The sequence below is a fragment of the Scomber scombrus genome, chromosome 9 (genome assembly GCF_963691925.1).
Source record: "Scomber scombrus chromosome 9, fScoSco1.1, whole genome shotgun sequence".
Lineage (NCBI taxonomy): Eukaryota > Metazoa > Chordata > Actinopteri > Scombriformes > Scombridae > Scomber > Scomber scombrus.
The window spans coordinates 14,085,879-14,100,247 of record NC_084978.1 but is presented as its reverse complement, the minus strand read 5'-3'; the positions used below and the strand labels follow the sequence as shown (position 1 = coordinate 14,100,247).

The 14,369-nt window shown below is 43.0% G+C and overlaps 1 protein-coding gene across 5 annotated transcripts in view; it reads right to left on the bottom strand.

The window, feature by feature from the left end:
* Window positions 1–14,369, bottom strand: part of dlg3 (discs, large homolog 3 (Drosophila)) — a 79,539-nt gene that overhangs the window by 6,837 nt on the left and 58,333 nt on the right. For 4 of the 5 annotated variants that reach the window (XM_062425926.1, XM_062425923.1, XM_062425924.1 and 1 more), the window contains 6 exons: window positions 12,844–13,000; window positions 11,175–11,277; window positions 4,992–5,106; window positions 2,558–2,734; window positions 2,345–2,420; window positions 1,672–1,771 (listed from right to left, as the gene is read on the bottom strand). In XM_062425926.1, coding sequence (XP_062281910.1) covers window positions 1,672–1,771; window positions 2,345–2,420; window positions 2,558–2,734; window positions 4,992–5,106; window positions 11,175–11,277; window positions 12,844–13,000 — 728 coding nt within the window. Of the gene's footprint in view, window positions 1–1,671; window positions 1,772–2,344; window positions 2,421–2,557; window positions 2,735–4,991; window positions 5,107–9,877; window positions 10,252–11,174; window positions 11,278–12,843; window positions 13,001–14,369 lie in introns of those variants that run through there. The other variant, XM_062425927.1, reaches the window with a different exon arrangement.

Genomic DNA, 14,369 nt, shown 5'->3' with positions numbered 1-14,369 from the left:
GATATAAGAGAAAGTTGCAGATTATCTCAAAAACAGCCATTAACACATTACTATCAACACAAATTCTCTTCTTGTGGGTGAAAATTATTTTCACCTGCCTCAAAGGCCTAATGGGAAAAAGCACCTTGTTTTCTCAACATCTAGGCCATTAAAAAAAAGGGGATAAAGAAAACAGAAGTCTCGCTTGGTGCGGAAGCCATGCTCTCGCAATATTAGGGAAGTGGTTTTAAGTGCAAGCAATAGGAAATTAAGTGTTTCCGGTGATTATATCCCGAATGAGCTACAATTCCCTTGTACTGCTAGATCTGTGCCAGTGGCTCATATCAGGGAAAAGACCAAGAAAACAGGCTTTACATTATCCACAGTAGGCAAAGTCATGACTCGCCCTGTTCTGCCTCTGATTGGCTTTCCCTGATATTCTAACCCTAACCCTAACTATTCTCAGTCCTCATGCCTAAACCTAACCAACCCAACCAACAAAGGCAACGAGTACTGGCAAAACGGAGGCAGAGGAGGGTGGGTCATGACTTTGCCATCCTGGGGGAAAAAAATTTGGTCCACAGGAGGGAGGCAGGAGCTGGCTGACCCTGGGGAACTGGAGGGAAAAAGTGTTTCCAACCAGGCATAGCAACTCCCTGCTATGGTGACAGATATATTCCAGCTCTGTGTGACCTTATCTGACAAAACTCTACTAAACTTGTTGTATTGTAAAGATCCCATGAGACATTCAGAATAAGTGTAACGCTCACTCACCCTCCCTTGGGAATGCATATTTTATATGTACTGTGAATCCTAGTAGGTGTATGTGTGTTGTAAGTGTGTGTGCACACGTAGGTCTTTGTGTGTCACTCTAAATGTGTGTGGTTTAGCATTCCCAGCTGGGTCTGCAGTGACAAAGCATTTATTTTTTGAGCTCAGGGGACAGCTGCTTGACACAGTACAACCACACACTTACTCAAACTCTTTGATCCATAAAAGTCATCGCTTAACCCTGGGAAGTCCTAGGTGTCCCGACAGGTGATAGCAGAAACCAAGAGAAGAGAGCAGACAGGAAGAAGAAGAGGTTAGTGAGAGTCGGGGCAGAGAAGGAGAGGAGTGGTGTGTAGTGCTCGCCAGGCCCACTGACACATGGCGCTGTGCTGTACTCATTAAGCCTGAGCCCCACTTTGTTCATAGTAAGCCATGGCCTTTCAATTACACAAGCCCAATCCCATTAAAATGGGATTTTGACCTGTTAAGTGTTAAAGCTTCAGTCCAGTTAATGAGATTCTTCTTGTTGTGGGTCAGTGACTGACTGGAGAATTGATCAGGACTTATACAAGGAGTAGCATCTCAGTGTTAGAAGGCCTGTGTGTTAATGCAGCCAAGAACTTGCACACACACACACACGCAGCTGGCAGCACATACAGCTAGACACTCCTCTGGAGCCCGTAGACAGATGCACAGACACACCAGAGAGAACCCCACATCTCCAGCCTGATGCTGGCGCTGCATGTGGGGTATCTCCCTGGGACAGTGAAAAAGGGATGAGAGTGGTGCCATCACACAAACCATCCCGGGAGGTGAGCGGAAAGATGAAAGTTGAGAGACAGAACTGAAGCATGAAGGGGAAAGGAACGGTAAAAAAAAAAACAGCCCCCCCCTCCACTCGATCACACAGCTGGTACTCACGTTCAGACTCCACCAACTCCTGCACAATATTCTCCTTGCTCTTGTAAAACGGGAACTTGCGTGAGAGGTTGAAGCTTTTTTTGCGCTTTACTTTGACTGGCTGCTTGTTGATGCGTGGGTAAGAAAGGGGGAGGGGGGGGCAATGAGAGGGTGAAAACAAAAACAGAATGGGTTTCAATGAACGGTACTCAACACCCATGCAAGAAAACAAATGAAATGTAAACAAACAATACACATCAAATAATGAAAATGAGAAGCAGGTAATGGGTGAAAATGAATGGCATATCAATGTGAAGGAAACAGGCTTCTGTTTACCAACTTAAACACTGTTTGCAATAAATTGAATCTCCTTGCATTGTAGATGATACAGACACGACATTACAGCTGATTTATACTTCTGCAAATTAAAACTGACAGATGCGTCTCTGACAGGCGTGCAGACATTTTCTAAGTGCACGAGCTGTGGAGGTTACAGAGACCGCTCATCTCCACGGAGCTTGTGTGTAATCTATACAAGTAATATGAGCGCTTTTTCTGCTTGCTTCAGTGAGCAGGTGCTGGTCCCTTTCCCACACTCAGGGGGAAGTAGGCCATCTCCCTGGGAGCCCAGCATCAGCTCTGAAGACAGCCTCTCTGGCACCAGGGCAGAGCGCAGCTGGCCTTCTACACTTACCCTGTTAGACTCAATCATGCCTGTCCTGGCGTGGAACTTGACTGTTTTTAACCTGGCCCGCTCCTTCTTCTCCACTCTGAAAGGAAGAAAAAAAGAAAAGGGGGGGGGAAGGGGGGTACATTTTAGGCAGGAAAGCTGAGCTAGACTTGGCATGAATGGCACATTAGCCCGGTTTGGTATTAGTACACTGCTGCGAATGGGGAGTAATAGTACCTTTTCTTGCTTGGAATGACCCCAATCTGCTCACTCTCTCCATGTGGTGTGACCAACCTCGCCTGCCACCACTCGTCGTCAGAAGCATTTATGACATGGAGGATATCCCCGTAAGAGAAGCTCAGGCCTTGGCTGGGAAGACAGCTGTCCCTCGTTCGGTCATAGTCAAACAAAGCTCTACAAAAACACAAAAGCTTCAGTTATGTTCTTATCTTGAATTTGTGTGTAGAGATTCCACATGCGAGGAGATCACATTACTCAGTTATGAATTTCCTGCATTTGATTATTCAATGTATAACTATCACTTCATGTTACTTTCATGTAGGCTATGACTTGACTGTTGATATTTAGACTACAATGTAAAATCTGATACATTCAGACACATCACACAATGTATTGTACTGTTATATTAAAACAGTACGTGTATGTAACCAAACAATCACAAGGCAGAAAGAAGTGCCAGAACCTATTATGGAAAACACATATTAAAGAATGTCGCCATTTCTGACTGTCACATATTTTCCACTACAAAGATACACTGTTTGTCTGACTGAGTGCGTCACTATCTTGTAAGACCGGTAAAACGACATTCATTTTTGAAAAGGTATTATATACCTGCTTTACAGGTTTAAACTTCACTTGACCTACACCTACAGGTCACCTACCATCGTGCAGAAAATTTTTTTTTCTGGTTAAAAGTTTTGGTTAAACGATTCCTGCCAACTGAAACTGCAGCTGGTAGTAAGTAAACAGTACTGCCGAAACTGTCATGACGCGATCTGATTGAAGCTTATCTGCTAGTGTGCTTTACATGGGAAAAAGAGTTAATTTACAACAGCCAATGATAATAAAACCTGTAGCCTTGACAGTGTTACCGCACATGTGACACAGTATTTTTTATTTTCTGAGTACACCTTGCAGGCTTAACGCCTCCACATTCCTGAGGCTATGCTGGGAGGACATGGCGGCTCCTGCATCAGCCGGCTAAGTAGACAGCTTTTCCAACATAACTGTGGGCTTAGTCAACCGCACAGGAGCAGGCTAGGCTCTACATGCCTCATAGGAGCTGGTCTATAAGAGAGGCATAAGTCAGATTGCTAAACACTCCTCTCTTTATCGCTGGCGTCCAATCAGGTAACACCTACATACTTTTGATATATCCTGGTAATGTCCAAAATCAATCTGGTAATGTAGCTGTTAAGTGAAGCACATTATGGCTCCAGTAGAAATATGGTGAAGCACTTGGGCTATGGAGTTACATCATACAGGGCTTTCACCTTCACCCCTGTGAGTCCTGTGTGACTCGCCTGCATGTGTGAGAGCAGAAGGATGCCACCTGTTTTAAATCCTAAATGAGCCTCCATTCAGTTTGGCCACCAGCCCATAATGTTATAACGCAGGTCAGTTCAACAGGCTCCACCGTCAATCTACATTATACAAAGTTAATTCAGTATCTTATGAGGAATCAAAACAACGACGGGGAATGCCCTGTCCATCAGCTATTTCATAATGATGGAGAAAAAATGGTCTCACTATTGGTTACAAATACATGTTCATCCACTGATAAAAACAATTTACACTGTGAATTATAATCTCTGCGTAATTTAGTTTTCACATTTTTGAGTCCACAACAAATAAAATAAATTTCACAAAGAAATACAATCCAACATCAGTTAAATCAGTAATCTACACATATATTTCTAACCCCAAGTTCATTAACATAACAATATTTTTTTTGGAAAAGCTGACAATTTGTGACCTCTACAAATATATGCTGTATTTAAGTGCTGGTGGAAAACTTTGACACCCGTCTTTTCAGCGCATTCATGTAGTATTCTGAAGAGTGAGAGGTGTTTTTCCAAAAACATATAGCTCTTCACCCTTCAAAGAGTAATCAAGGATTTTTACATGAACTATTCTGGTCTTACATTGCTTTAATTTTGGCAACTTAAAATTCACTGACTGTTCTGTTTTTGTCAAGTCAAGCATGTCGAGGCCGTGTCCCCAACATAATAACAATCAACATTTTAAGGGTTTAACTAAAATCATCTTGGAAATTTTTAAAATGCATTTGTGAACACCATAAATTACTCAAAAATCGTGATACACATTTGCAAATCTTGTTTTTATTTGTGGACCATGAAATATTGAGACAAATGGATCTCCACAGAATAGTATTAACCCAATGTACTGAAGAAGACATTCTCCTACTGATAACTCAGTGTGAAGTATCATACTATCATTTTTGCCATATATGTCACGCCAGTGTACTCGGACAGTGTGGCTGCTTTTGACAACGTGTGCTTTCAGGCTTTTTTCTCCCCCATTGGCAGGTAGAGGTTTATTATGCAAGAGTGGTTATTTTGACTTCACATCTTAGAACTGGATGTTGTGAGTGGTTATGTGAGGGTCTGCGTATGTGCTGCAGCCTTACCTGACATAGAGGGAGCGTTTCTCACTGGTGCGCAGGGAGCCTGATCCTGAGCTCATGCTGCTGTTCATCATCTGCTCCCTCAGGTCGTGGATCTTGGACTCAAAGCGACTATACTCTGCAAGGAAACAAACCACAAAACAAATCTTATCAACAGCTCCCCCCAAATATGGATCTTGAGGCGTACACTACCCTATTTGGGCCTTCAGAGTGATACACAAACGTTGAAGATATTGAATGAAAGGGCAAAAAACTGTGTTGGAGCCTGCTTCTTTGTTTCACTGGAAAATTGTTGGAGATCTTGGATCATGCTGCAGTGAGCGCAAGTGAACACAAGAAAGGTTCAGCAAATCCTTAGGATGATTAATGACCACAGGAACATATGGTTTATCACAGATCTGCCTTACACACCCCAGTAATGTCTCATATCAGGTAATTAATTATACAGATTAATTAAGTTCAACATAGGCTCTTTAGGGTGGTTAAAAAAAGGGAAGGCCTCCTACAAATCCGAATGCACGACCATTTTTCATAGGTGTGTAAATCCAGTTGCTGCTCAGGAGCACAGGGATGATGTATGAATCCACCTGGACGTCCTCATTAAGAATGCTCTCATTAGCCTGCTGTGCGCAGCGTGCTCTGTACCCAGGCTGCTGGAACAAGCTAGGCCACCGCACCACACGGCACACAGCAAGATAAATAGACTGGCAGATGCAGCTAGAAAAACAAGTAGGGTGCTCATGTGATCACACAAAGAAGGCGTTGGGACCAACGGCACCGCAGCAATGTGAGCAACCAATTTTTTCATAAATGTTTTGGCAATTTTAGACTTGAAACTGCTGCTGAAATGAAAGTACTGTAGTTAGAGTTAGTAAATGTTAATGTTTTGTGTTGCACCACTGCTATGAGCACAGGAATTGATCTGTAGATGGTAAACCAGAACTAAAATCATTACATGTGATAAGCTACACTAATACTCTAATAAAACAACATTTCTATGTCTTGGTCATAATTTGTCTGTTAATGTACATTGTCCTCATTTATTCCTCACATCTCTTTTACTGTCGTGCCTGTAGGGGTTATCTCCTACCTTACAGCTTAATCATCTGTAGCCGGCAACACTTCCTGTAACGTGAACAAGTGATCAAAGTCCAGATTCTGTCGAACAACCCAACAAGTAGCCTTGAAAAAACAAACAACCATGCCTACAAGGATGATTTAGCCGAAGCGACTCCAAGCTCCTGGGAAAATTCTGGGCAGGTGTAAAAACAAGCCTCAGGTCAGCTCAACTCTAAACCCCCCCCCGCCGAACACTGAAGGGGATTCAAAGCAAACACACATCCCGCCCCACGCCTGGTGCCGCTCTCCACCCTGTTCTCTGCTCAAAGGGTTAACAAAACAGCAAAGTGACGCTGCAAAGGTGAGGTAACCAGACACCGCCTGACTGTCGGTAACCAAGAGCAACATCCTAACACTCCTACAACAGGGACAGCACATGCGGAAACAGCCATTCAGACTTGTCCACTTGGCTCTCGAGCATAGGAGAGATGAGAGAATAGAGCACAAGAAGCTGCAGCTTTGAGGAGGAGGGGCCGAGGGACAAGACAAAGAGTAGCTAAATAGAGAAAGCAGCAGTCTTAATGCCCTGCGTCACGATACCACCAACCTGAAGGGGTTGGCTGAGAGCTGGACCGGTGAGATAGTGCTACGAGTAGCACAGGTGCTAGCAGCTAAATGCTTTGCAAATACTGTGGACACTGATCTACAACCAGCTCTAAGCGTCTCTAGGGAGGTGGGGTGGGAATCATAAGCTCAGGAAACAGTTACAGAGAAAAAGGAAAAATACACATTTGTGTCTACTACTAAAATGGATCATACGGTGACACCTGTTAAAGGTGTCAATAAGGTATCAAACCCAACGTGTTAAACTACAATACATTACCAATTGTTTATATCGTCCAAACAAGGAGCACATGGAGCAACAGCAATGCAAACACATTTTTCAGAAGTCGGTCTGCATTGTGAGCAACCACAGACAGTAAATAATAAAAATAATGCAAATTCAAGTCTCAACAGTCCTCAAACACTAACAAGTAAGGATGCAAATTGTAAGCAATTTCCTCAACTGATTGCTGGCCATGTTAATGGTCAATGACTGATTAATAATTAAAAGCCTCCAAAATAAGGTGCCCACACAATCGCTGACCCTGGACTCCAACGTCCACAGTTCACATCTGGCCTAGTACCATTGTTCCCCATCTCTATCTACCGTAATGTCCTGTCATCACTCTGTTGTCAGTTATCCAATAAAGAAGTAAAATTCAACCTCCACATCCCCTCCACAAATAGTGACACGGTTTGATTTTGCAATACAAGCCAAGCAAATTTAATGTGTGACTCATAAATTAAACGAACACCTGTAAATGATTACTCAAATAAATAATAAAAAATAAAGGTAATGCCATCACTCAAAATGACTGCACCACTCTGCCTTAGCTTATTTAACAAATGGCCAAACAAAACTGAAAAGATAAAGCATACCACAACTGTGAAACCTGCCATTTGTATTGGATAGCATATGAACATACAGGGCGCTCAGAGCTTAACCCATTCTTGCCTCACCGAAGAGGGCTGTCGAATCATAAGTCGATCAATACATTCTCAACCTGTCCAGACTTTTAACCGCGATCAATCCAACGTCAATTATTCATTAAGCACACTCTTGAAATGCTGAGAAACTGGGTGCCTATGATTATCAATGTTAATACTCGGTCCCTTAAAGTGCTTATTACACAAGAGCTAGCCTATATTTTTAGGAGTGACCCACAGGAAGAAAAGACAGCTAATAGAAACTGGGACTATTCTGTATCTCTCACTCCCACTGCGTGTCCTCATTAGTCGTACAGCTTTTTTATTTTGGGGGACGGTCGCTTCTCTTTTGATCCAGTTATGCAACACAGCAGGCATGTACTTGTAATGTGAGAGTGTGTTATGTTCTCAGGGATAGTTGAGCCAGTAAACACAAAAACCCCCTCCACAATAAGATACTGCGGGCGGAACATATAGACCCTGACTAAACTATTTCTACAAACTTCTGTAATGCACTCTGGTGTGATGAGGATGGAGTTTAACATTTCCTCTACAGCCCTCCTCCCATTTCCTACATACAAAGTTTTTAGTGTAATTACACTCCTTGATAGTGGGGCAGGGCAGCATGTGGGTGTAAACCCCTCTCTTCCATTTCTTCAAGCTGAATGTGAGTTAAAGACATGGTGATACTCCAGGGTGCCACTGAGAGTTCGGGGGGGGTGGCTTCCTGTACTCTTCAGAACTGGCCTTCCATCAGAAGTCTGTGGAAGCTGGGGCACCGGCCCCTGAGAATACTCTCCAGGCAGTTTGCCCGACATAAACTAGTATTCACTCTCCACTTACTCCCCCCGACTGACTGACTGTCCTTGTACAGCACACTGGGGGTTCCTCCTACTCAAACTCAAAAGCATGACATGTCACACACCGGTTTAGGGTGCCAGCAGAATTACTGGCGACAGATCTTAGGTCACCAGTGGGGATGCAGGAAGTCAATCATTTGCGAGCACTCGACTCGTGTGTTTAGAGTAGTTAAGCATTGTACACAAACAGATAAGTGTCCTTTGCGGGGTTACAAAGAGGGCGAGGAGCTGAAAGCATGATTTGCTATGGAAAACAAAGGTTCCCTTCAACTAACCACATCATTATTCAAGATTCTGCCTGATTGGTCTGGCATGTGAAACAACATGAACTCACATGGACTCAAAGAATGAGGCATTAATTTCTGCATTTTGTGGCAGAGGAGAAAGCCTTTATCTCAATACTGTCAGTTTTGATCTCAGCTTCTGCTTCTCTCCGGCTTCCCTCCGTGCCAATTCGCTGATCCTGTTCCACCTTAATTTCTGTGACCTTGGAGAGTTATTGGACATTTAAAGCTTCTGCGTTATTGATAGAGAAAGGAATATAAAGCGAGAGCATGCTACAACTTATGCCCCTTCACATTCCTGTCATAGTCCAACCTGAAAAGTCGGCCTCGATCTAAAGCTCACAATATCCCTTTCCACTGTTGTTATAACATTACTGCAGCATGCTTGAGTACACATGCACAGACTTACAAAACCACAGAGAAGAACATAACGACACCAGTGTCCACAAAATATTATTACAAAGGAAGATTGATACCATTTTGGGAAGAACTCTTTAAAGTAGAAAACAACTTAGGGGCTTGTCAACACATTAACTCTGCGTTAGTCAGCGTGAAAATATACTTGTAGGTAGTGGTGGTGTCATACAGATGTAATGTACATGTGAGGAGGTGAGCTCACCTGTTAGGTCACTGTAAAACCCACCAAGCTGACACACACACACACATACACACCTGTTTGACCACACCTCTGTGTCCCCACCTTAAGGCTTAGGTTACATAAGAACTGTTTATGGCGTCTAAATGAACCCTGCGGCCTGTAAACTACAACATAAAGCTACTCCAGCTTCCCCCAAATAAGCATTCAATTGAGTAATAAAAAAAATATAGACTAAAACCAAATTTAATAGCAATGGCAGGAGTTTTCTACAGTTACAGCTACTGTAGAGGTTAGGCTATCACGTCTGCTATGGTAACCTCACATTAATTTCAAGGTTGATATAAAATGAGTCATTTGAAGTCAAAGCAGCCACTTAAAGAAAGTTAGGCTCAGATAGCTTCACCTTGTTCTACTATACTGTACTGGGGTGAAACGACACAGGTTACAGATTTGAAGCACACAAGCTACAGTAGCAGTCAAAATAAATCTGTTTGACAGTGTAATTCACAGACTTTGTTCCTGTTTCGGTGTTCTCGACACCTTCCTTCCTTGTCTCACCTCAATGAAATGAAACTGTGGCTATTGTTTCGCTGTCGCAGCCGGTAGTTTCATGCGGCTCCTGCTCTGCTGCTGCTGCTGTTGTGTTAGAGCCCATCCCCCATCCACACAGGCTGGTGGACAGATTAAAAAAAAGTTGGAAGTTTGGCGCTTTCCACCTTCGATTTCAGCTCTTTTAAAAGTTTCCTCCGGTGTCGTGTTGGTAGCGCACAGCTCACACTTTCCGCTTACTTCCCTCTTCCCATCGCTGTCCTGGGTTTGGGTCCACCAACAGCGGCTTGCTCACCGGGGCTCGGGGCTTTGAACGGGGAAGGAGTGCAGCAGCGATTCGTTTGCCCGCCTTGCAGTTGGCTCAACACTTCAACCAGCTTAACACAAGCGTCTTCCCTGAAGCCAAGTTTCAAATTCCTAGGATGGCAAAGGCATGACACGCCCTACTCTGCCCCTGATTGGCTACTACTCGTTGGCACGAGGACGGGTAGGAATCTAAGAATATTACGGTAAGCCAATCAAAGGTAGAGTAGGGCGGGGCATGCCTTAGCCATCCTAGGAATAAAAAAAAAAATCAGGCCCCTGAACCTGAATACTTAAAACGAGTTTATCAGCAGCTCTGCCCTCCTTCATGTTTATCACGCATCCTGGGCTATATCAGGTAGATCTGGCGCTTCATTACAACGTTAAAACTGTATCCCAGTGATTTAGATTAGCACTTTCAACATTTTTTGGGATATGTGAGAGACAGATTAATGAAATAATGCACACAATCAAATTTGCAAAGGCGGAGAGATCCAGCTTTTTAGTCCCTAGTATGATTTCAAGTGCTCAAAAAATCCTGAATCCTACATTTCCCATAGTGCAATGTGACACTGCCTTTCCTTTCTGCTGAGAGCAGCACATCTGGGTATTCTGCCCTCGTGACATGTACTGGCCCCTTTTTGGGTGAAATCAGTCCCTCTAATTGACTGGCAGGAGTCTTTGCCAATTAGGCTATATGGCTGATGAGTTTCATTGCGAACTCTTAAAAGTAATAAGCAGATATGAATAGTATGTAAACAATCGGGACTAGCGATTGAGTTGCTAAAAGAAGGAGAAAGCTAGAGGGGGGTAGGTGTTTTTCTTTTGCTTTGGATCAAATAAATCTATAACTAACAAGGTCAGCCAGCCATGTTCATCAAAGCTTTTGGAAATCTAACAGTCAGTTGAACAAAAAGTTGTTTTATGATCACCCTGTCCAATACAGCCTATTAAAACTGTGACTTTAAGACCCGTTTGGCACAATAAAGACACAGGGCCTTACCTTCAGGCCGGTACTGGGCAATGATGGTAACAGTCTGTCCAGCTCTCTTCAGTGCTGCAGCTGCCTGCTCATGTGTAGCATTCCTTAAGTTCACTCCATTCACCTGCAACAAGACAGAGATAGAAACCTAGCTAGAAAAAAACTCTGATTCCATCACAAAGGTGTGCCATTTGTCTAATTATGAAGCTGTGTGGGGGAAGCTGGATGAGCAAAGCATGTCATCAAGCTGGTTGAGACATTAAATACGACTACATATGTATGGCAATCATAATTTTAGTTTTTAGCAGTACGTGTTGATACTAGAGATACAATTACCATTTATTTTCTTGATTAATGAGTTAATCATTTGGTCTTTAAAATGTCAGAAAACAGCAAAAGATGTCCATCACAGCCTCCCAGAGTCCAAAGTTAAATGTTCAAATGTTTTTTTTTGTCTGACCAACAGTCAACAAACCAAGGATGTTCAGTTTTCTATCATAGAGGGCTACGAAAACCATCAAATATTCACATTTTAGAAGCTGGAAGCAGTGATTCTTTGTCTTTTTTGCTTAAAAATGATTAAAAAATAAATCGATTATCAAAATGGTTGGCCAATTATTTTCAATTTATCAACTAATCAATGAGTCCACTAATTGTTTCAGCTTCAGTCATCCTACATCTAGGGTGTCTAGACTATGATAAAGTTAAGTGTTATGAAATACAAGTCAAGGGATTTAAATATGTTTATTGGATACTTGGATACTAGGGCACAGCTAAGCTCCCTCTGAGTTGTTATGGATTGAATGTCTTGCTCAAGGACATTTTAGCAAGGCAAATGTGTTTGCTGGCTTTCTAAGCATTGGGCAACCGTGTAAAGTGAATTCAGACATTTTCTTCTAAACACATTAAATAGGTCATAAATGTATTTTCTAAAAAAGGTGTAAAAAGCATTTCAACCATTTAGATTTGAATTGTGGAGCTAGGCTTCACAAACTGTGTTTCAAGATTTCTGTCTGGATTTAATGGGCGGGTCTGAAAATCTCCGCCGGGTTACGTAACCCAGCGATTACGTAACCGGTAACCAATAGCACGGTTACACACCGGAGCATAAACCCACCCCTGCTGCTGTAGAGGTATAAATACATTCAGCGCACACTACTACTACAGTCCACAGGTAGCCAGTTAGCTGAGTTAGCCGCCGAGCTAGCCGCCGAGCTAACCACCGAGCTAGCCGCCGAGTAAGTCGCCAAGTTATCAGCTGAGTTAGACGCCGAGCTAGCAGCTGAGTTAGCAGCAGAAAGCTCTCATGCCTAGCGTCCATGTTTCTGTTAGAGGTGGTTACTTTGATTGACAGGTGACACTTGGTAGGGGGTGGGGTTTCAGCGAACTCGGCGGCCACTCCCACAGCGTTTGGGAGAAGAGAAATAGGCAGACTTTTACACAACTTTGAAGCCTAATTTCATATATTTGGCGATTTTTTTAATCATTCAAATTTTGCAGGGTGGTTAACAACACACTTTTCTGTGGTATGTCAAACTCAGAACACATATTTATTTTTACTTTACACGGACTTTAATTCTAACATCCTTATTCTGACAGCGGGAGTTGGCTAGAGATCTCCGAGCACTGCCTCAAATTTGTAACAGTTGTTGATGTGGGCAAACAGAATGCTTGAGGTTGAAATACTGACTGAGAGAATCCTGTCGCCCCTCCTCAGCTCGCCGCTCAGGTCAGCTGGCCCTCCAGCCAGGATGAAGGAGACGAAGATGCCTTCTCCATCCTCCCCGCCGACAATGTTGAAGCCCAGGCCTGTGGAGCCCTTGTGCAGCAACACCTTCCTCGGTTCCCTGCCAAACAAAGTGACAGCGTCAAGTTGAAGGGAAGGAAAACACAAGAGGGGGAGAGATGACCAAAACTGAAAAGAAATAAGTAAAGGGGTACATAGAGGTTGTTTCAGACAGCCATCTTCTATTGGTTTACACTCTGTACGATCCCAAAATGTCAAGTGCTTTTAGTTTAGGCAGGTACAAACAGTAGGCCTGCAAATCTTTTTTATAGGTGAGATCCAGTCTGTATGTATTTGAGAACATTTAAAAGATAAATCTACAGGCCACCCATCCACCAACAGGTAATAATCATGCACTAATAATAAGGCTAATCAAGATCATTTGGATTACACTGATAACCATTTGTATGGCACTGTTCATTCATTGCTATGTATGCAATAACACAAACAGCAACATGATTGATTCCAAAGGCCTACCGGTTAGATGACTTTTTGCTCCTCATGACAATCTCACGTGTGCACACTTTAAGACCCACATATTAATGTACGCAGACACAATGAGCCACCTCATGCTCGACAGACCCGCTCAAGCTCTGTTTTAGCTTTAGCCACTATGACTCATCCTCCAGCAGGCTTTTTCAGACTGCCTCAGTTTTTAAGATGCTAGAGAGGCCAAACCGCTGCTGTGGTCCAGCAAAAGCCCTCTGATAACACACTTCACACAAATGCAAACACACACACTCTAGGAAGCCCAATACTGGTCTCATACATACACACACACAAACACAAAAATGCTTTATATACAAATGCACACATAAAACATACATGCATGCGCATACATAGGCACAGACAGACACAAACATACATAGGCACACATACATACACACACACACACACCACATACACACACACACACACACAGTTTCCTCTCTTAACAGAAAACACTGCATGGTTCCCATTAGTGGTCTTCTCTCGAAGTACTCAGCCTGCGGTCTACAGGAACAATTCCTACTCAATCCCTAATGGCTGCGCTCTAACTTGCTGTTAAGACCATTTTCCCATCGATGGCAGCTGAGGCAGCATTCCAGACTTTCAGATTCATGCCCATGACAGACTGGAAAAAGCGTTGATCGCTCCACTTATAGACATGAAGAGCAATGGAAAGTTCCAAATGGTACAATGGTGCCTTAAGAAACAGGACTGTACAACTATTATATTCATTCAACTTGTATGCAACATCACCTAAGATCACCAAAAAAGATTAATATAGGCTGCAATACTCCTCCCCAGTGGTGTTTCTGTAAGGCACAATGAGGGACAGATTCAATATAACTACTGGCAAGACTAAATCATTTGCAATTTTATGTTCTTGCTTTTTTCCATAGCCTTTACATGAAGCAAAAACTGTTTTATTAGCACCAGAATTCAAA